Here is a 23242-nt window from a genome sequence, read left to right as displayed (position 1 = left end):
TACCCTGTTTGCAAGCTTTTAAATGATATCAAACTCATGCCGTTGGTCTTTTCCAGTGACAAAGACATGGATGTCTCTTGGTAGGGTGGGGTATGTAAAATGGGTCAACTGTGAGCACCTATATCTCCTAAATGTTTTGGCATTCAGTTCCAAAAAGTTTGTTTCTGACTATTTTATTAAACCTTTATTTAACTAGGAAAGTCAGGTTACTGGCCCAACGCTTTAACCACTAGGCTTTAACCACTAGGCTTTAACCACTAGGCTACTACTTCTATGATGGGCAAAAATGTCTAGAAAGTTTTGTTCAAGTTAAAAGGTGTGCAGTCAAAAAGTTATTGAAATCAAATGGAACGACCCTTCTACAAGAATATTGACCTAAGGACATGAGATGGTGGAGTTACATTACACAGCACCACATAACCACATTGTGCATTGTGCATTGCAACAATACTAACGGCATTTTGAAAATGTTTCGTGTTTATAAAACAATTAATTACTAAAGTAACCAAGGGTTTTCCTTCATATCAAGTCATGAGCAGTATTGCCATTGTGTGTAAAAACTATTTGTGATAAGAGAAACAATAAGAAATCGTAGCCTCAGTGTAAGGACAATAGATTGAGTCAGTAATCACTCTTATCAGAGGAACACACCTTCAGCGTGTTATGTTGGTCTGTTGAATGAGTCATCAAAAGATAAACAAAACATATTAACACAAACACTTTTTGACCTGTTTTGGTGTTTATTCAGTCCATATATATATAAATGTATAAATACAATCAATCTAATGGATAACTAATGCAACAATAATGGTTATGGACATTGTCTCCTGAATGATGGGTCAGGGATATATCCTCCTGGGTTGTGGTTCAACTGAAGACTAGGTTGACACATGCGTTTGGTTTATTTGGTTGGTCACGATAAATATTGGAACTTTATCACAAGGTAAACAAATCTAGGAACCACTTGTTTATTTGACCTTTTTCTGTGCAATGAGTTTATTCAATTTAACCGGCAAGTCAGTTAAGATCAAATTGCTTTTTACAATGACGGCCTACCGGGGAACAGTTGGTTAACTGTCCTGTTCAGGGGCAGAATGACAGATTTTTACCTTGACAGCTCAGGGATTATTTCAGTTACTGGCCCAACACTCAAACCACTAGGCTACCTGCCAACCCACCTACTGTTTAAACCTCTCATATTGGTACGAGAGGGCCATGAAATCCTTGGAACGGAGCCAGCCCTTCTGCCACACCTTCACATCCAGAAGGACCAAGGACCTTCTGTTCACTCAGGTGGTATAAAGCTAAGATCCAAGCAAGTACCTTTCTCATACCACCTGTGTTCACTACCCAGAGGATGACCATGGGGACAACACAGACACCCACATGGGTGTTAATATGGATGGCTCTGGCGATTGGTTTAACTGCCTCTCAAAGTGGTAGGTAGAATCCATGATTTTGATTTACATGAAACCTTGTGCTTTAGTGTTGACAGGGCTAAATGGTATGTTACTGTATGTCATAGCGCTCTCATAATAGCTCCAATGTTTATCTCATTGGACAGCCTAACAATGAGGGAATATGCTCAGTCCTGCCTTTATGTGCCTTTTAAGCATGGGTTATGATTGATGAACAGGTAAATGTAGGATTGGCAAGAGAACTACATAACAGAGCTTGAAATATACAGGATAATGATTTACAGTAAAAATTCATGTAACATAATAACATACACTTTGATTTCAGAGGATACATCAAAGGCCACAGTTAACATCATCCCCTCAATGTCAAGGATACCTGAGATTGCAGGTAAGCTTCATAATACATGTGCTATACAGATGCATGAGCCCTGAGGATGATGACAATGATTAACACTGCAGCCTTACATATCCACAGACAATGGTGAAAGGACAATAACCATGATGGAGACAGTCATAACAAGTAGTGCAACAGGTTTTGTGGATTAGCTGATTTGAAAAGCGTGAAGGAGCACTAGATTATTCATTTGTTGTTCAAGTTCATAAACATTATAGAGATTGGAAAATCTTGGTTGTTTAGTTGATCAAATATTGAATTTGGCGTTTACTACTATATCCCATAGAAACGCCTTGAATAACACATTCGTAAATGCCAAAAAATGTATCCTAAGGAATACGGTTTTGAAGTGTCTGGAGACATAAGAAATCTCAGGAAATATTTGTGTTTTTTGTACACATATTTAACCACCTTTTTATGTTGGCACAAAACTACCTCCATAATTCCAATCATTTGTATTTGTTAACTTCAGATGAGTCCCGTGACACTTGTGGAGGTCGAAGACCAAACTGTTCAGATGCTACAGACAGTAGTTGGCACATCGGCGGTACCGACATAAGACGAGTTCCATGACACCATAGAGTGGTCATATTAGCTAGTAGGCAAAATCGTTTGGACGCTAAAGACGTTTTCGTGAGAATACCGATTTTCAGGATGTACCCTGGTGTGACAAACAGCTCTGTAGCTTTGCCACTTTCAACCTCAGATGCGGAAGGTGGACATATGTGGATGCGGTGGATTGAGACACAGCCCATGCAAAAAAAAAAAGATATCCTCAGCTTAAACTGACAGATTTTGGTGGGGATTTTTTAAATATGTTAATTAGATTGACACACGGGTGTGTCAGTAGACTCTTATGGTGAGTGAGTGAGGCCAATCTAGCAGTCAACCAATGGACTCCTAGTTAAAAGCAAGGTTTTACAAGGGGCAGGGTTTTACGTTACCTATTCATTTCTTTCTAAATATCTAAAGATAAAACCTGCTGAGTTGTATGCTATCATAGCTGAATTGGTTTTCCTTTTTCCCAGGAGTGAGTCCTATACATAATGGCCAAGTCTGCAGTACATGGGGTAACTACCACTTCAAGACCTTTGATGGAGACATCTTTCAGCTCCCCTCCACCTGCAACTATGTTGTGACCTCACTGTGCCATAGCAGTTATGAGGATTTCAACATCCAGATGAGACGGCATGTGGTGGACAACCAGCCCACCATTAGCAAGATCACCATGAAGCTGGATGGTGTAGTGGTGGAGCTTTCCAAGGGTTCCGTTGTTGTAAATGGGAATAAGTAAGTTCCTCAAGAATTTCTCATGTAGCTGTTTTTAAATCAGTGCTCAAGTAGTTGGATGTCATATTTTTGTCCCAGTCGCGTTGACTTAACAGATTAGACTCAACCTTATACTGTGTAATTATGCACAAGCACATAATTACAGTGACAGAGATGAGAATGTTGTTTTTAAAGTACCAATGAAAATGTCTCAAAATGAAGTCAATTGAGCTAATGTAAAAGTGGTTGGTCTGACTAAGTTCTAGTTGAATCTAGTGCTTTGTCTTCCTCTTCCTCCAGTGCCACCTTACCATTCAGCCAGTCTGGTATTCTCATTGAAGAGACTCCCTCCTACATCAAGATCAAAGCAAAACTGGGATTGGTAGCCATATGGAACCAGGATGAATCCTTCTTGGTAGTACAACAATTATGCATTTATGAATATTTCTGTTGTGGAATTAGGTTTTTGCAGTGTGGTCAATGTCTACATTTGAAGGCCTGTGCTATGGTGGGCACTTGGAATGAATGTAGGCACTTGGAATGACTATAGGTAGTACTAATCTAAAGTTATTTTAAGGAATAGGTTGTCACTGCTGTTAAATCTTTGTTTTGTTACAGTCATTTCCCGTTTTTGTCGAGTGTTATGCAGTTATGGAGGTAAAATGTCACCCTAAAATGTCTAATGGTCTTCTATTTCAGGTGGAGATGGACATCAAATTCAGAAATAAGACCTGTGGTCTATGTGGAGATTTTAATGCAATTCAGCAATTTGATGAGTTCTATAGTCATGGTACATTTTCACTGACTTTATCAACACATCAATCATTGCCTATTATTTGGAATACAGTTGACATTTAACAATAATTGGATTTATTTTTATGCCAAAGGTATGAAATTGTCTGCTGTCGACTTCGGAAACTTCTGGAAATTGGATGGTCCCACTGAAAGCTGTACTGAAAACACACTGCCTTCAAATCAGAAATGCCCCAATCTGGTAGGTTAAACTTTATCGCTTATGATAAGAATAGGATGTTGGCTGCTGTGTACTTAACAACATTTAAAGTGGGGTCCGAAATGACTGACTCCCTTGATAAAGATTAGCAAAAATGACTATACTGTATACTGCTACAGTATATATGCTCCATTTCTTTGAAAAATATATTATTTTATACTAATACAATTGCTCTGAGAAAGAGATTTTGTTTAAAGTCATATTTTCTTTCTCTCCAGTCAGGGGTCAAAATGATTGACACCCCTGTTTTCAATACCTTTCAATACCTTGAGAGAATAATAGGACTGAGCCTTTTTCTAAAATGTTTTATGAGTTGGTGAACATATTGGGAGGGATTTTAGACCATTCCTCCATAGAGAATCCTTCCAAATCCTTGATATTCGTTGTCTGTGCTTATGGACTGCCCTCCAATTCAAACCACAGATTTTCAATGGGTGTCAAGTTTGGAGACTGAGTTGATTTATATAAATATATATAAATATATATTTATTTGGGGATTTTGATGTGTGCATGGGGTTATTGCATTGCTGGAAGATCCACTGAAGGCCAAGTGGCAGTGGCAACAAGGTTTTGGCAAAAATGTCCAGGTACTGGGTAAAGTTCATGATTGATTTTTACAAGAGCCCCTGGACAAGTGGAAGCAAAATAGCCCCTTTTTGCAATGGCCATCTCAGTCTCTCTTTGAAACCCATTGAAAATCTGGGGTTTGAATTAAAGAGGGCAGTCCATAAGAACAGACAAAGGACATCAAAGATCCTAAACAGTGAAGGCTGCTGAGGGAAAGACGGCTCGTAATAATGTCGGGAACGGAGTAAAGGGAATACCATTCCACTAATTCTGCTCCAGCCATTACCACGAGCCCATCCTCCCCAATCAAGTTCCCACCAACCTCCTGTGCTCCTAATGTTTTCTTCAACTCATAAAACATTTAAAAAAAGGATTATTGCAGTTTTCCTTATAAGGTGAGGTATTGAAAGATAGTGAAAACAACGATGTCAATAATTTTGACCCCAGCTTTCTGAGATTATTTTTATTTACTTTTTAAACAAAATATCTTTCTAGAAGCAATCGTATAAATATAAAATAATATATTTGACCAAATCTGTTTTGCATTTATTTTATACAGTAATTTCTGCTCTTCTTTATCAAGGGTGTCAATAATTTCAGACTCCACTGTATATGTCCTAATTATAACATCTCTCTGTTTTTGTTTGATAGAAACCAGTTTGTGAGCAGTTGCTCTCCGGTCCTGCCTTCAGCAGCTGTAAGGACTTGTTGGCCATCGACTCATTTGTTGAGGCCTGTGTATCTGACCTGTGCCACTGTGATAACAGCACCAACTCCTTCTGCCTGTGCAACACCATCTCAGAGTACTCCCGTCAGTGTGTTCATGCAGGGGGGAAGCCCAAACAATGGAGGACTGAACAGTTCTGCTGTAAGCATGCCCTTACTCCCCGTATCAACATTCAAATCGCACATTGGTTGGTTGCAACAGAGTACTCATATTTTGACATAACCTTACCTTTGCAGATAAGACATGCCCCTTCAACATGGAGTACCAAGAGTGTGGAAACCCCTGTGTTGACACCTGCTCCAACCCTGAGAGAGGCCAGCTGTGTGAGGAACACTGCTCAGATGGCTGCTTTTGTCCTCCAGGTAGGCAGACATATTTAAACGTTCTCTGCACATCCTCTTCTTCAAAGAGATGTAATAAAAATCCATTGGAATGGAGCAGACTGTATACTGATAGAATGCAAAGCAATTGATTCCATATTGTGGACTGGAGTCTGTTGCGTTACAAAGGCAATTACAAGTTTGTTTTTTGTAATGGCCAGGTATACTATCTGAATCATGTGGTATTTAGTTCCTGACACAAGAACAAGCCAGTTGATCAACAGATTTTGTAAAAGAAAACTGCTCAGTATGATGGGATGGAGACACCCAAAGGAACCGTTTTTGATGACGTCAACAAGAATGGTTGTATCGCCTTGAGTCAATGCTCCTGCCGCCACAATGGAAAAACCTACGCACCCGGAGAGACTTATTCAAGCACTTGTAAAGATTGGTAAGAAAACCAGGCTAAGAATTTTGACTTGAGTCTAAAAGTTATTCCAGCAGTGACAATTTGTAAGTTCCATTGAATAATTTATATTTCGCCCTTAGTTCTTGTGCTGGTGGTCAGTGGAACTGTGTGGACAAGGACTGTCCTGGCACATGTGCTGTGGAGGGAGGATCCCACATCAACACCTATGATGGAAAAGCCTACACCTTCCACGGGGACTGCTCTTATGTTCTGACCAAGGTCCATATGCAGTTTCCTCACCAAAGATCTGTGTGCATCCATCTCATCCACATAATACATCTTAACACTTGTCAACTTTTTTGTAGTTATTATGTCTGTATTACAGCTTTGTCTCCAGCTTCTTTACTTTTATTCTAACAAATCCAGGATTATGAAGAACATTGTAATCAAACTATATAGAACAGGGCTCTCCAACCATGTTCCTGGAGAGCTACCGTCCTGTAGGTTTTCACTCCAACCCTAATCTAGGGCACCTGATTCTACTAGTTAGCTGGTTGATGAGCTGAATCGGTTAACTACAACTGGGGATGGAGCAAAAACCTACAGGAGAGTAGCTCTCCAGGAACAGAGTTGGAACAATAATATTAATCTTGCATTCATACGTTTATCTATGGAGAAATCTGGGTTGTTCATGTTTACTCTGTCTCTTGTTTTACACTGAGATATTGATTTTTCCTTTTATAAAGGCAAATATTTGTAACAGCGTATTCATATTTTTTTCAGGACTGTGATGGGATGCAATTCACTGTACTGGGTGATCTGGTGCAGTGTGGGCTTTCTGACAGTGAGACTTGTCTAAAGGCTGTTATCCTGTCCCTCTCAGAAGGAGCCACTGTAAGTATTCTTTGACTGACATGGTCTCAGCCTTTGACCGCAGTAGATGTTTTTCCCGTAATGTTGTTAGGTTTTAGACTTTAATGTATAATTTGAATATCATGAATAAGCATATGGTTAAACAATGACCCTCTATGCAGGTGATCAACATACAACCCAATGGAAAAGCCTTTGTAAATGGAATCTATTCTCAGCTGCCCTTTTCTGTTGGTAAGTTACAGTTGCACAATAAACATACAGTACAATCAATGTAGTCATGACTAGGCATACATGAAACTTGTGTCCTACAGTTATAGCACATCATTGTATGGGGAATACATAATGATACATGGGAATGTTGTGATGGTGATGCAGCTTTATCATTCAACACTGACACATATATTTTAATGCAGCATCTTACTCCTTCCTCTTCCCTTTGTTCCTTATAGCTGGAGTAACTATTTTCAGAGCCTCCTCATTTTTCATCATCGTCCAGACCACCTTTGGCCTCCAGTTGGAAATCCAACTCTCACCAATCATGCAGGTCTATATTGCTGCAAGCACCGTTTGGCAGCAGAGAACTTGCGGTATGTCTCATCATCCGTTGACCAACCACCAGAGTCCACTGAGATGTTCATGTTCTGGGAATGATTTATTTTCCCTGTATAAAAATACATGTTCACCCTACAGGTCTTTGTGGAAACTTCAACAATAACCAAGGAGATGATTTCAAGGTCCTGAGCGGAGTGACTGAGGGCACAGCCATTGGTTTTGCAAACACCTGGAAAACACGAGCCAGCTGCCCAGACATCAAGAGTAGCTTTGAAAGCCCCTGCAGTTTAAGTCTTGACAATGGTATCTGCATGGTTTATCACCTTTCCATGTCTGTTTTAATTGTTATGGACAATGGTGCAAGTGTTTCTTAAAGTTGGCCTAACTGTGGTTTATTTTTTCACTTTTTCAGAGAAATATGCCCAGCACTGGTGCTCTCAGCTGGCTGATCCTAAAGGGTTGTTTGCTCCATGCCACGCAGCGATAAGCCCAGACATGTACAAAGATGTGAGACCCCATCACCATACTATTCATTTCTGAATATTTCATGAGCATAGCTAATACACAAATGTATGTATCATGTGATTACAGTTGTTATGGGGCAATTGAGAATCATTTTGCTTGCTGTTAAATATTGTTTTCTGCACAGTGTTCGTGCATATTATGCACACACAATTAATTAAAACTATTGTACAGTATAATATGGATGCTGTTCTGACTGTGGTTTTCTATTCAGAACTGCATGTATGACAGCTGTAACTGTGAGAAGAGTGAGGACTGCATGTGTGCTGCCGTCTCCTCTTATGTCCACGCTTGTGCTGCCGAGGGTATCCAGCTCTCTGGCTGGAGAGACACTATCTGCAGTGAGTGACAATCACACAGTAATACCTAAGAAGATGTGTCAATTGTGGAAGAATAAGATAGAAATATGCTAAATATTTACACCAAACACTAATTGTTGCCATCCCCAGACAAATACTCCACCTCGTGCCCTAGCACCATGGTCTACAGCTACAGCATGGAAATCAGTGATCGCTCCTGCCGCTGCTATAGCGACTCTGACTTTACCTGTTCAATCACCTTTGAGCCTGTGGATGGGTGTGTCTGTTCTGAGGGAACCTACCTGGATGATGAGGGCAAGTGTGTTCCACCAGCCAGCTGCCCTTGTTATTACAAGGGCTCAGTGGTGTCCCCTGGAGAGGTCATCAGCAAGGATGGAACCATGTGGTATGGACCGAGTTATTTACCTACCTATACTCAAGCTGTATATCAATGTAATTCACTACACATTTTATTTTAAAGGCATATTTTTTAGACTTTATGAACCAAGGGCCTTGGACCTTGCTTTCCTGCAGTGTGCATAGGGACATTCAAGTACCATTAACATTATTTTATTTCAGCACCTGCAAGGAGGGCAAACTCCATTGTATTGGAGATTCACCTGATCATCCATGTAAGTTAATGTATATAAAATGTCAAAACATCTCACAATTTTGAGATATTGTACTGTGCCAGGCAACACTGAATTTGAAATAAGTATATTATTTTAATGGCACTCTGTCAAATCTTATATACACATGTGGTGTGTGGTAGCAGTATGCTATTTGCAACAGAACCAGGCTATGTGCATGTTGAATTATCATCTCTCCATCCTAGTACACACTTTACAGAGGATATTGATTTTGTGAAAGACACAACAGAGTCATGACACATTAATTCCCTTTATTTCCACAGCATGTGTTGCACCAATGGTTTTCATCAACTGCTCCAATGCAAGCCCAGGAGTGAGAGGGTTAGAGTGTCAGAAGAGCTGCAATATTCTGGATATGGCCTGTGTAAGTCCCCTGTTTACTTCGTCTCCAGGCCATTTCGCACAGTGGATATACACCTGTGTACAAAACATTAAGAACACTTTCCTAATATTGATATTGATACACAATCCATCTCAATTTGTCTAATGGCTTGAAAATCCTTCTTTAACCTGTCTCCTGCTCTTCGTCTACACTTATTGAAGTGGATTTAACAATTGACATCCATAAGGGATCAATGCTTTCAGCTGGATTCCCCTGGTCAGTCTATGTTATGGAAAGAGCAGGTGTTCTTATTGTTTCTACACTCAGTGTATCTAATGCCCAAAGGATTGTGAATAAAAATCAAGTGTAAAATATAAACTTTCAGTTTTTTATATATTGGTAAAGTTAACATAGTCTCCAAGCCATTGTGCACAGCGTATATAAGGCTGGTACATCAATGATTCAATTTTGTCCTTAGTGGGAGTGATCATATAATTCTATGGGCGTTTCCTTATTGAGTAAAGTATTTGTCATCATTTAATTTGAGCGAATCACACGACTGCGAGGCTTGGTTCTGTGCTTGTGGTGTGCTAGTGTATGGGGGAGGGTTATTGGGAAGGTTTTGTGGGAGATGACTCTTAAGGTAGAATAAGCCAATACCTATGCGCTGGGAGTTTCTCCTGGTCTCTCTGTATTGACTAATGGCTAACGAAGGCCAAGTTTGACCTTTTGGTCCACCAGACTCTTCACTCATTCATGCATAACCTGGAGAAGCCCACAAATCTGCCGTGAGTTTCTAACACCATTTTTACACAACAGATTTTCAAATCAATCATTTTCACTTTACAGATCAGCACAGAGTGCATATCAGGCTGTATGTGTCCCCCTGGACTGGTATCCGATGGAAAAGGAGGCTGCATCAAGCCAGACCTTTGTCCTTGTTCTCACAATGCAGCTACTTACCAACCAGGAGACAGCATCAAGGTCGACTGCAATACCTGGTAAGCTCATCTTGCCTTATTTGGGGTTTTAGACCAATTAAGACTTCAGTCTGATATCTGTTTTTGCCACTTTCAGCACTTGTAAAGACAGAAAATGGCAGTGCACAACTAACCTGTGCCATGGAACCTGTGCCATTTATGGAGATGGACACTACATTACTTTTGACGGGAAACGATTCACTTTCGAAGGAGACTGTGAATACACACTTACAAAGGTATGCTTGCAGGGTTTCTTGATAGTCTAAGTGATCATCACCAATATTACATGCTGAACAATAAGGGTTTGTGTTAATTGTTTTAAGGTATATACTGTAGGTGTTTCTGGGGAGTCTGAAAGCAATATTTGAAACTGTTTGGCCATGATCTGCTGTTGCTTTGTAGATGTTGCTGTAGCATTCCCAACGAGATTAATATTTTCATTATTTCATTGATTGACTTACCGCATGTGTGGTTGGAGATAATATACCATCCACCATAATACTGTGTTGACTGTTGTTACATTTATGACTGAAATTGAGTCTACCTTAAACAGGACTACTGTGGAAACAACAATGCCAATGGCAGCTTCAGAGTCATCACTGAGAACATTCCCTGTGGAACAACAGGCACCACCTGCTCCAAGGCCATCAAGCTCTTCCTGGGGGTAACTAGATTCCTGCTTCATGCCTGGCACATACCATTACTGAAGCCAATACTACTACTTTTCAGTCATACATACATACATACATCACACACACACACACACACACACACACACACACACACACACACACACACACACACACACACACACACACACACACACACACACACACACACATACATACATACATACATACATACATACATACATACATACATACATACATACATACATACATACATACATACATACATACATACATACATACATACATACATACATACATACATACATACATACATACATACATACATACATACATACATACATACATACATACATACATGATATAAAGCATACGTTACAAAATACACACATCAAAGCTTCATGAGGCTAGGCAAAAAAAAAACATTATAGCATACATTATAACAATCAGTAATTAGATAAATTGATTTTTTTTAAAATCTCTTTCAGAACAATGAATTAATCCTGACAGAAGGGAACTACCAAGTCATTGAGAGAAATACAGGGGAGGTGGTTCCTTACCAGATTCGTACAATGGGCATCTACCTTGTGATTGAAGCCAATAATGGTTTGATTCTCATGTGGGACAGGAAAACAAGCATGTTCATCAAACTTAACCCACAGTTCAAGGTACATTTAAACTTTGATTGGATGACAAATTAGATATTAAAATATGTTTCTAGTATTCCATCAACTGATATTCACAAGTCTGTTATGACTTTTTATCACTCAACTGAATCTAATGCTATGTCCTCTTCAGGGACATGTCTGTGGTCTGTGTGGAAACTATGATGGCAATGCAAACAATGACTTCACTACCAGAAGCCAGGCAGTAGTTGTCAACCCTCTAGACTTTGGAAACAGCTGGAAAGTCTCTGCAAGCTGCCCCGATGCAAAGAGCAAAAGGAGCCCCTGTACTGCCAACCCTTACAGGCAGTCTTGGTCACAGAAGCAGTGCAGCATCATACAGAGCAAAGTTTTCACAGACTGCCATTCTAAAGTAGGTTTAGACTTTAGTCGTTCACTGAATGTTTTGGAATTTGATATGATCATGTTGACTAAATGATGTTCTCCAATTAGGTGGACCCCTCTTCTTTCTATGATGCGTGTGTGACAGACTCGTGTGCTTGCGACAGTGGTGGAGACTGTGAGTGTTTCTGTACCGCTGTGGCAGCTTATGCAGAGGCCTGTAATGAGGCTGGAGCCTGCATAGCCTGGAGAAGCCCACAAATCTGCCGTGAGTTTCTAAATGTTCCATTCATTTAAGTGCTGACATAAAAACAGGCTTAATCCAGTCAGTTTAAACCGAATTGAAGATAATACTTACAGAGAGCTTTTGTCCACCACATACAGCACTGTTCTGTGATTACTACAACCCCCCTGGAGAATGTGAGTGGCACTACAAGGCCTGTGGAGCTCAGTGTATGAAGACCTGCAGGAATCCCTCCGGGAGCTGCTCAACTCAGATACCACCTCTTGAAGGTACAGTAGACATTCATTTAGGATCTATTTTCGGCAACAACAATTTTTCATAACAGGTACTTAGTATTTATTTAATGTTGAAGCTAGAGTCCTTAAATGAAACAATAAAAAAGTTGCCACCCCGCCTCTGTTTAGGTAAAAAGCTGAGGGAAGGCCCAGGAGAATTGTAACCATTCTCAAATTCATACAGGGCTATGGATGCAAGGGCTTTCATGATATAAATTCATGATGTAAAAATGATTGTTTTAACCATGTTTTGAGGCTACACAGTGTTTGACTTAATTTGTATTGTTTACAAACATTGTGGTAAAACAAACGTGTATTTCGGGTTCTTATGGGGTACGACAGTTGAACTAAGCTCAGTAGGCATTTCTAAGTTATATTCTTCAAGAATGAATGGGTATGTATTATTCATTTATAGGTAAAAACAAAAATGGCTGTAGCAACAAAAGATTCTAGCTTTAAATTACCTCTATCAATCAATAGCTTTTTGATCATTAATATTTGAATATTTTTCTTCTTCTTTAGGTTGCTATCCAAAATGTCCTCCTGCTCAACCCTTCTTTGATGAAGATATAATGAAGTGTGTGGAGAAGGAGCAGTGTGGCTGCTATGGCAGAGATGGAAAACACTACAATAATGGAGAAAAAGTACCGACCACAGAAAACTGCCAGACATGGTATGTCTTTAGTAATACAGAGAATCTCGGTCTTGGCTAAACTTGAGAACATCCTAACTTTGTTTGAATGTCGAGAATGAAACTAATTAGAATTGTAAATATTTCTTTTTCCAAAGCTATTGTAATTCAGTGACAGTGGACTGCAAATACGATGTACAAGGTATGAATGCATCCCTCAAAAAAACAAAAACGAAAACACAGTAATAATGTTTTCAACCTTCCAGTACCCTAAAATATATCTTATCATTTCAGCTTGCACTTGCACCTACAATGGGAACAAATACCCCTATGGGCATATCATATACGATACAACGGATGGACATAGCAGCTGTATGACAGCAGTTTGTGGGAAGAATGGAACCATTCACCGGGACATGTACCCATGTTCAACTACAACTCCAACAACTTCTATTCCATCTCATCCATCTACAAATGTTCCTACATCTACATCATTCTCTACAGTGACAACAAATGTTTTCACTTTCTCAACACCAACGCCAACTGGTGGGTACCTGAAACGGAGGCTTTAGTGACTAGTATGACTTGGTTATATATCAGAGTAGGCTGATGAGGGGAGGACGGCTCATAATAATGAGTGGGAAAGAGTAAATGGAATGGTGTCAAACACAAGGAAATCAGGTGTTTGTGTTTGAGACCATTCCATTTATTCCATTCCAGTTATTACTATGAGCCCGTCCTCAATGTTTAACGTTCCACCGGCCACCATTGTTGCATATGAAGTGTGAACACTACAGCAAGTATCTCTTATGATCAGAATGGCTGAAGACATTGCTAACTAGGTACCTTCCTTAGATTGTGTTACATTACCACCAATCTAAAAGAAAAAAATATATTTTTATATTTTTGTATTTAACTGACTAACTGTAATGTAATCCCTGATTCTATAGAGCCAGCCACATCTTCAACAGAGACAACAGTGTCTCCAACAACCTTTACTACTACATGTGGATATCCATGTGTGTGGTCACAGTGGTTTGATACCACATTCCCTACACTTGGAACTCCAGGAGGAGACTCTGAAACCTACAACAACATAAGAGCAGAGGGACACGATATATGTGAGAAGCCAAGCAAGATCCAATGCAGAGCCGAGAAGTACCCAAATGTTAGCATAAGCCAAGTAGGCCAAGTGGTGCAGTGTAATGTAGCAGAAGGGTTGACTTGCAGAAATGAAGACCAGTCAGGCCCATTCCCACTGTGCTTTAACTACCAAGTCCGAGTCCTCTGCTGTGATGAAGATCTTTGCACATCTAAGCCTACAACCATTTCACCAACAACTACAAGACCACCTGTTACGACGACAACAACAACTACAACAGCAACCTCCTCCACTATATCAACAACCACGTTGAATACAAAAACCCCTACCTGCACAGTTTGTGAGTGGTCACCTTGGTATAATGTGGACTATCCTCAATTTGGTCCTGGGGGTGGCGACAATGAATCAATTAAAAAGATTCTAGAATCTGGAAAACATATTTGTGAAAAACCAGTGGATGTCATATGCCAAGCAGTGCGATATCCAGGGGTCCCAATGTCTGAATTAGGACAGAAGGTAGAATGTAATACAAAGGTTGGATTAATATGCCAGAACAAAGATCAAGGTATTCCTCCAATATGCCTTGACTATGAAATTAAGGTAAAATGTTGTAAGACTGTGAAATGTCACACTACAACGCAAGAATCTACAACTACACCTACTGTCACAACTACAATAATGTCAACATCCACATTAACTACAATAACAAGTAAACCAATGACAATCACTACTCCTCCAACCTCAACTCAACCTCTGACCACAACTACACCTCCAACCACCACAACAACACCCACTACTACGATCTTGACATCGCCTGAACCAGCTACCACATCAACAACAATTCCTTCGACCACGACTCCTACACCCACTACTACAATCTTAACTTCGACAGCTCCATCTACCACAAAAACAACAACTCTGCCTTCTACTACAACTCCAACCTCTACTCCTACATCAACCTCAACAGGAGCATCAACTACCCAGTGCAATGGTGAAGAAAGTTGTGTGTGGTCAGACTGGATCAACCTTGGTCAGCCAACCTCTGGCTCTGAAGGTGGAGATAATGAATCCATTAAGAACATCATTGCTAGTGGTTATCACATTTGCTCAGCTCCAGAGGCAGTTGAATGTAGAGCAAAACAATACCCTGGACTTCAGATCTCTCAGCTTGGCCAAGACGTGACTTGCAATCCATCCGTTGGACTGATTTGTAAAAACAATGAGCAAGGTCTTCAGCAAAAGTGCTTCGATTACGAGATACGAGTGAAATGTTGTCAATGTCCTCCCACAACACACATCCCGACAACAACAACAACAACAACAACAACAGTTCTGTCGACCACGACTCCTGCACCCACTACTACAATCTTAACTTCGACAGCTCCATCTACCACAAAAACAACAACTCTGCCTTCTACTACAACTCCAACCTCTACTCCTACATCAACCTCAACAGGAGCATCAACTACCCAGTGCAATGGTGAAGAAAGTTGTGTGTGGTCAGACTGGATCAACCTTGGTCAGCCAACCTCTGGCTCTGAAGGTGGAGATAATGAATCCATTAAGAACATCATTGCTAGTGGTTATCACATTTGCTCAGCTCCAGAGGCAGTTGAATGTAGAGCAAAACAATACCCTGGACTTCAGATCTCTCAGCTTGGCCAAGACGTGACTTGCAATCCATCCGTTGGACTGATTTGTAAAAACAATAGCAAGGTCTTCAGCAAAAGTGCTTCGATTACGAGATACGAGTGAAATGTTGTCAATGTCCTCCCACAACACACATCCCGACAACAACAACAACAACAACAACAACAGTTCTGTCGACCACGACTCCTGCACCCACTACTACAATCTTAACTTCGACAGCTCCATCTACCACAAAAACAACAACTCTGCCTTCTACTACAACTCCAACCTCTACTCCTACATCAACCTCAACAGGAGCATCAACTACCCAGTGCAATGGTGAAGAAAGTTGTGTGTGGTCAGACTGGATCAACCTTGGTCAGCCAACCTCTGGCTCTGAAGGTGGAGATAATGAATCCATTAAGAACATCATTGCTAGTGGTTATCACATTTGCTCAGCTCCAGAGGCAGTTGAATGTAGAGCAAAACAATACCCTGGACTTCAGATCTCTCAGCTTGGCCAAGACGTGACTTGCAATCCATCCGTTGGACTGATTTGTAAAAACAATGAGCAAGGTCTTCAGCAAAAGTGCTTCGATTACGAGATACGAGTGAAATGTTGTCAATGTCCTCCCACAACACACATCCCGACAACAACAACAACAACAACAACAGTTCTGTCGACCACGACTCCTGCACCCACTACTACAATCTTAACTTCGACAGCTCCATCTACCACAAAAACAACAACTCTGCCTTCTACTACAACTCCAACCTCTACTCCTACATCAACCTCAACAGAAGCATCAACTACCCAGTGCAATGGTGAAGAAAGTTGTGTGTGGTCAGACTGGATCAACCTTGGTCAGCCAACCTCTGGCTCTGAAGGTGGAGATAATGAATCCATTAAGAACATCATTGCTAGTGGTTATCACATTTGCTCAGCTCCAGAGGCAGTTGAATGTAGAGCAAAACAATACCCTGGACTTCAGATCTCTCAGCTTGGCCAAGACGTGACTTGCAATCCATCCGTTGGACTGATTTGTAAAAACAATGAGCAAGGTCTTCAGCAAAAGTGCTTCGATTACGAGATACGAGTGAAATGTTGTCAATGTCCTCCCACAACACACATCCCGACAACAACAACAACAACAACAACAGTTCTGTCGACCACGACTCCTGCACCCACTACTACAATCTTAACTTCGACAGCTCCATCTACCACAAAAACAACAACTCTGCCTTCTACTACAACTCCAACCTCTACTCCTACATCAACCTCAACAGAAGCATCAACTACCCAGTGCAATGGTGAAGAAAGTTGTGTGTGGTCAGACTGGATCAACCTTGGTCAGCCAACCTCTGGCTCTGAAGGTGGAGATAATGAATCCATTAAGAACATCATTGCTAGTGGTTATCACATTTGCTCAGCTCCAGAGGCAGTTGAATGTAGAGCAAAACAATACCCTGGACTTCAGATCTCTCAGCTTGGCCAAGACGTGACTTGCAATCCATCCGTTGGACTGATTTGTAAAAACAATGAGCAAGGTCTTCAGCAAAAGTGCTTTGATTACGAGATACGAGTGAAATGTTGTCAATGTCCTCCCACAACACACATCCCGACAACAACAACAACAACAACAACAGTTCTGTCGACCACGACTCCTGCACCCACTACTACAATCTTAACTTCGACAGCTCCATCTACCACAAAAACAACAACTCTGCCTTCTACTACAACTCCAACCTCTACTCCTACATCAACCTCAACAGGAGCATCAACTACCCAGTGCAATGGTGAAGAAAGTTGTGTGTGGTCAGACTGGATCAACCTTGGTCAGCCAACCTCTGGCTCTGAAGGTGGAGATAATGAATCCATTAAGAACATCATTGCTAGTGGTTATCACATTTGCTCAGCTCCAGAGGCAGTTGAATGTAGAGCAAAACAATACCCTGGACTTCAGATCTCTCAGCTTGGCCAAGACGTGACTTGCAATCCATCCGTTGGACTGATTTGTAAAAACAATAAGCAAGGTCTTCAGCAAAAGTGCTTTGATTACGAGATACGAGTGAAATGTTGTCAATGTCCTCCCACAACACACATCCCGACAACAACAACAACAACAACAACAGTTCTGTCGACCACGACTCCTGCACCCACTACTACAATCTTAACTTCGACAGCTCCATCTACCACAAAAACAACAACTCTGCCTTCTACTACAACTCCAACCTCTACTCCTACATCAACCTCAACAGGAGCATCAACTACCCAGTGCAATGGTGAAGAAAGTTGTGTGTGGTCAGACTGGATCAACCTTGGTCAGCCAACCTCTGGCTCTGAAGGTGGAGATAATGAATCCATTAAGAACATCATTGCTAGTGGTTATCACATTTGCTCAGCTCCAGAGGCAGTTGAATGTAGAGCAAAACAATACCCTGGACTTCAGATCTCTCAGCTTGGCCAAGACGTGACTTGCAATCCATCCGTTGGACTGATTTGTAAAAACAATAAGCAAGGTCTTCAGCAAAAGTGCTTTGATTACGAGATACGAGTGAAATGTTGTCAATGTCCTCCCACAACACACATCCCGACAACAACAACAACAACAACAACAACAGTTCTGTCGACCACGACTCCTGCACCCACTACTACAATCTTAACTTCGACAGCTCCATCTACCACAAAAACAACAACTCTGCCTTCTACTACAACTCCAACCTCTACTCCTACATCAACCTCAACAGGAGCATCAACTACCCAGTGCAATGGTGAAGAAAGTTGTGTGTGGTCAGACTGGATCAACCTTGGTCAGCCAACCTCTGGCTCTGAAGGTGGAGATAATGAATCCATTAAGAACATCATTGCTAGTGGTTATCACATTTGCTCAGCTCCAGAGGCAGTTGAATGTAGAGCAAAACAATACCCTGGACTTCAGATCTCTCAGCTTGGCCAAGACGTGACTTGCAATCCATCCGTTGGACTGATTTGTAAAAACAATAAGCAAGGTCTTCAGCAAAAGTGCTTTGATTACGAGATACGAGTGAAATGTTGTCAATGTCCTCCCACAACACACATCCCGACAACAACAACAACAACAACAACAACAGTTCTGTCGACCACGACTCCTGCACCCACTACTACAATCTTAACTTCGACAGCTCCATCTACCACAAAAACAACAACTCTGCCTTCTACTACAACTCCAACCTCTACTCCTACATCAACCTCAACAGGAGCATCAACTACCCAGTGCAATGGTGAAGAAAGTTGTGTGTGGTCAGACTGGATCAACCTTGGTCAGCCAACCTCTGGCTCTGAAGGTGGAGATAATGAATCCATTAAGAACATCATTGCTAGTGGTTATCACATTTGCTCAGCTCCAGAGGCAGTTGAATGTAGAGCAAAACAATACCCTGGACTTCAGATCTCTCAGCTTGGCCAAGACGTGACTTGCAATCCATCCGTTGGACTGATTTGTAAAAACAATAAGCAAGGTCTTCAGCAAAAGTGCTTTGATTACGAGATACGAGTGAAATGTTGTCAATGTCCTCCCACAACACACATCCCGACAACAACAACAACAACAACAACAACAGTTCTGTCGACCACGACTCCTGCACCCACTACTACAATCTTAACTTCGACAGCTCCATCTACCACAAAAACAACAACTCTGCCTTCTACTACAACTCCAACCTCTACTCCTACATCAACCTCAACAGGAGCATCAACTACCCAGTGCAATGGTGAAGAAAGTTGTGTGTGGTCAGACTGGATCAACCTTGGTCAGCCAACCTCTGGCTCTGAAGGTGGAGATAATGAATCCATTAAGAACATCATTGCTAGTGGTTATCACATTTGCTCAGCTCCAGAGGCAGTTGAATGTAGAGCAAAACAATACCCTGGACTTCAGATCTCTCAGCTTGGCCAAGACGTGACTTGCAATCCATCCGTTGGACTGATTTGTAAAAACAATAAGCAAGGTCTTCAGCAAAAGTGCTTTGATTACGAGATACGAGTGAAATGTTGTCAATGTCCTCCCACAACACACATCCCGACAACAACAACAACAACAACAACAACAGTTCTGTCGACCACGACTCCTGCACCCACTACTACAATCTTAACTTCGACAGCTCCATCTACCAGAAAAACAACAACTCTGCCTTCTACTACAACTCCAACCTCTACTCCTACATCAACCTCAACAGGAGCATCAACTACCCAGTGCAATGGTGAAGAAAGTTGTGTGTGGTCAGACTGGATCAACCTTGGTCAGCCAACCTCTGGCTCTGAAGGTGGAGATAATGAATCCATTAAGAACATCATTGCTAGTGGTTATCACATTTGCTCAGCTCCAGAGGCAGTTGAATGTAGAGCAAAACAATACCCTGGACTTCAGATCTCTCAGCTTGGCCAAGATGTGACTTGCAATCCATCCGTTGGACTGATTTGTAAAAACAATAAGCAAGGTCTTCAGCAAAAGTGCTTTGATTACGAGATACGAGTGAAATGTTGTCAATGTCCTCCCACAACACACATCCCGACAACAACAACAACAACAACAACAACAGTTCTGTCGACCACGACTCCTGCACCCACTACTACAATCTTAACTTCGACAGCTCCATCTACCACAAAAACAACAACTCTGCCTTCTACTACAACTCCAACCTCTACTCCTACATCAACCTCAACAGGAGCATCAACTACCCAGTGCAATGGTGAAGAAAGTTGTGTGTGGTCAGACTGGATCAACCTTGGTCAGCCAACCTCTGGCTCTGAAGGTGGAGATAATGAATCCATTAAGAACATCATTGCTAGTGGTTATCACATTTGCTCAGCTCCAGAGGCAGTTGAATGTAGAGCAAAACAATACCCTGGACTTCAGATCTCTCAGCTTGGCCAAGACGTGACTTGCAATCCATCCGTTGGACTGATTTGTAAAAACAATGAGCAAGGTCTTCAGCAAAAGTGCTTTGATTACGAGATACGAGTGAAATGTTGTCAATGTCCTCCCACAACACACATCCCGACAACAACAACAACAACAACAACAGTTCTGTCGACCACGACTCCTGCACCCACTACTACAATCTTAACTTCGACAGCTCCATCTACCACAAAAACAACAACTCTGCCTTCTACTACAACTCCAACCTCTACTCCTACATCAACCTCAACAGGAGCATCAACTACCCAGTGCAATGGTGAAGAAAGTTGTGTGTGGTCAGACTGGATCAACCTTGGTCAGCCAACCTCTGGCTCTGAAGGTGGAGATAATGAATCCATTAAGAACATCATTGCTAGTGGTTATCACATTTGCTCAGCTCCAGAGGCAGTTGAATGTAGAGCAAAACAATACCCTGGACTTCAGATCTCTCAGCTTGGCCAAGACGTGACTTGCAATCCATCCGTTGGACTGATTTGTAAAAACAATAAGCAAGGTCTTCAGCAAAAGTGCTTTGATTACGAGATACGAGTGAAATGTTGTCAATGTCCTCCCACAACACACATCCCGACAACAACAACAACAACAACAACAACAGTTCTGTCGACCACGACTCCTGCACCCACTACTACAATCTTAACTTCGACAGCTCCATCTACCACAAAAACAACAACTCTGCCTTCTACTACAACTCCAACCTCTACTCCTACATCAACCTCAACAGGAGCATCAACTACCCAGTGCAATGGTGAAGAAAGTTGTGTGTGGTCAGACTGGATCAACCTTGGTCAGCCAACCTCTGGCTCTGAAGGTGGAGATAATGAATCCATTAAGAACATCATTGCTAGTGGTTATCACATTTGCTCAGCTCCAGAGGCAGTTGAATGTAGAGCAAAACAATACCCTGGACTTCAGATCTCTCAGCTTGGCCAAGACGTGACTTGCAATCCATCCGTTGGACTGATTTGTAAAAACAATGAGCAAGGTCTTCAGCAAAAGTGCTTCGATTACGAGATACGAGTGAAATGTTGTCAATGTCCTCCCACAACACACATCCCGACAACAACAACAACAACAACAACAGTTCTGTCGACCACGACTCCTGCACCCACTACTACAATCTTAACTTCGACAGCTCCATCTACCACAAAAACAACAACTCTGCCTTCTACTACAACTCCAACCTCTACTCCTACATCAACCTCAACAGGAGCATCAACTACCCAGTGCAATGGTGAAGAAAGTTGTGTGTGGTCAGACTGGATCAACCTTGGTCAGCCAACCTCTGGCTCTGAAGGTGGAGATAATGAATCCATTAAGAACATCATTGCTAGTGGTTATCACATTTGCTCAGCTCCAGAGGCAGTTGAATGTAGAGCAAAACAATACCCTGGACTTCAGATCTCTCAGCTTGGCCAAGACGTGACTTGCAATCCATCCGTTGGACTGATTTGTAAAAACAATAAGCAAGGTCTTCAGCAAAAGTGCTTCGATTACGAGATACGAGTGAAATGTTGTCAATGTCCTCCCACAACACACATCCCGACAACAACAACAACAACAACAACAACAGTTCTGTCGACCACGACTCCTGCACCCACTACTACAATCTTAACTTCGACAGCTCCATCTACCAGAAAAACAACAACTCTGCCTTCTACTACAACTCCAACCTCTACTCCTACATCAACCTCAACAGGAGCATCAACTACCCAGTGCAATGGTGAAGAAAGTTGTGTGTGGTCAGACTGGATCAACCTTGGTCAGCCAACCTCTGGCTCTGAAGGTGGAGATAATGAATCCATTAAGAACATCATTGCTAGTGGTTATCACATTTGCTCAGCTCCAGAGGCAGTTGAATGTAGAGCAAAACAATACCCTGGACTTCAGATCTCTCAGCTTGGCCAAGACGTGACTTGCAATCCATCCGTTGGACTGATTTGTAAAAACAATAAGCAAGGTCTTCAGCAAAAGTGCTTTGATTACGAGATACGAGTGAAATGTTGTCAATGTCCTCCCACAACACACATCCCGACAACAACAACAACAACAACAACAACAGTTCTGTCGACCACGACTCCTGCACCCACTACTACAATCTTAACTTCGACAGCTCCATCTACCACAAAAACAACAACTCTGCCTTCTACTACAACTCCAACCTCTACTCCTACATCAACCTCAACAGGAGCATCAACTACCCAGTGCAATGGTGAAGAAAGTTGTGTGTGGTCAGACTGGATCAACCTTGGTCAGCCAACCTCTGGCTCTGAAGGTGGAGATAATGAATCCATTAAGAACATCATTGCTAGTGGTTATCACATTTGCTCAGCTCCAGAGGCAGTTGAATGTAGAGCAAAACAATACCCTGGACTTCAGATCTCTCAGCTTGGCCAAGACGTGACTTGCAATCCATCCGTTGGACTGATTTGTAA

General features: G+C 41.6%; 2 protein-coding genes across 2 annotated transcripts in view; both read left to right on the top strand.

The window, feature by feature from the left end:
• Positions 1 to 1319: 1319 nt before the first annotated feature.
• On the top strand, positions 1320 to 10631 carry LOC112249593 (mucin-5AC-like). Its single transcript, XM_042321111.1, has 21 exons — positions 1320 to 1439; positions 1744 to 1806; positions 2841 to 3102; positions 3382 to 3496; positions 3781 to 3871; positions 3969 to 4075; positions 5312 to 5528; positions 5624 to 5749; positions 6041 to 6158; positions 6257 to 6395; positions 6900 to 7010; positions 7151 to 7220; positions 7439 to 7576; positions 7680 to 7844; positions 7954 to 8048; positions 8278 to 8404; positions 8513 to 8768; positions 8942 to 8994; positions 9276 to 9376; positions 10184 to 10335; positions 10412 to 10631. Exons 1-21 carry the CDS (start codon positions 1358 to 1360, stop codon positions 10578 to 10580), a joined length of 2757 nt encoding a protein of 918 aa, XP_042177045.1. The 5' UTR covers positions 1320 to 1357; the 3' UTR covers positions 10581 to 10631.
• Positions 10601 to 23242, top strand: part of LOC112249274 (mucin-5AC) — a 29336-nt gene continuing 16694 nt past the window's right edge. Inside the window, exons 1-10 of the mRNA XM_042320188.1 lie at positions 10601 to 10616; positions 10854 to 10978; positions 11453 to 11632; positions 11763 to 12002; positions 12083 to 12239; positions 12356 to 12484; positions 13013 to 13163; positions 13280 to 13323; positions 13416 to 13667; positions 14072 to 15553. Of these exons, the coding sequence (XP_042176122.1) occupies positions 10601 to 10616; positions 10854 to 10978; positions 11453 to 11632; positions 11763 to 12002; positions 12083 to 12239; positions 12356 to 12484; positions 13013 to 13163; positions 13280 to 13323; positions 13416 to 13667; positions 14072 to 15553 (2776 nt within the window). The remainder of the gene's footprint in view (positions 10617 to 10853; positions 10979 to 11452; positions 11633 to 11762; positions 12003 to 12082; positions 12240 to 12355; positions 12485 to 13012; positions 13164 to 13279; positions 13324 to 13415; positions 13668 to 14071; positions 15554 to 23242) is intronic.

The sequence above is a fragment of the Oncorhynchus tshawytscha genome, linkage group LG04 (genome assembly GCF_018296145.1).
Source record: "Oncorhynchus tshawytscha isolate Ot180627B linkage group LG04, Otsh_v2.0, whole genome shotgun sequence".
Classification (NCBI taxonomy): Eukaryota; Metazoa; Chordata; class Actinopteri; order Salmoniformes; family Salmonidae; genus Oncorhynchus; species Oncorhynchus tshawytscha.
Note: the sequence above shows the minus strand (reverse complement) of the source record. Positions and strands in the feature narration are given on the sequence as shown.

Excerpts from the sequence above, each read along its gene's own strand:
- LOC112249593 (XM_042321111.1), top strand. The coding sequence starts at position 1,358 with ATGACCATGGGGACAACACAGACACCCACATGGGTGTTAATATGGATG. Across the intron at positions 3,497-3,780 it reads ACCAGGATGAATCCTTCTTG|GTGGAGATGGACATCAAATT; the intron begins GTAGTACAACAA and ends CTTCTATTTCAG. Across the intron at positions 8,995-9,275 it reads AGATTCACCTGATCATCCAT|CATGTGTTGCACCAATGGTT; the intron begins GTAAGTTAATGT and ends TTATTTCCACAG.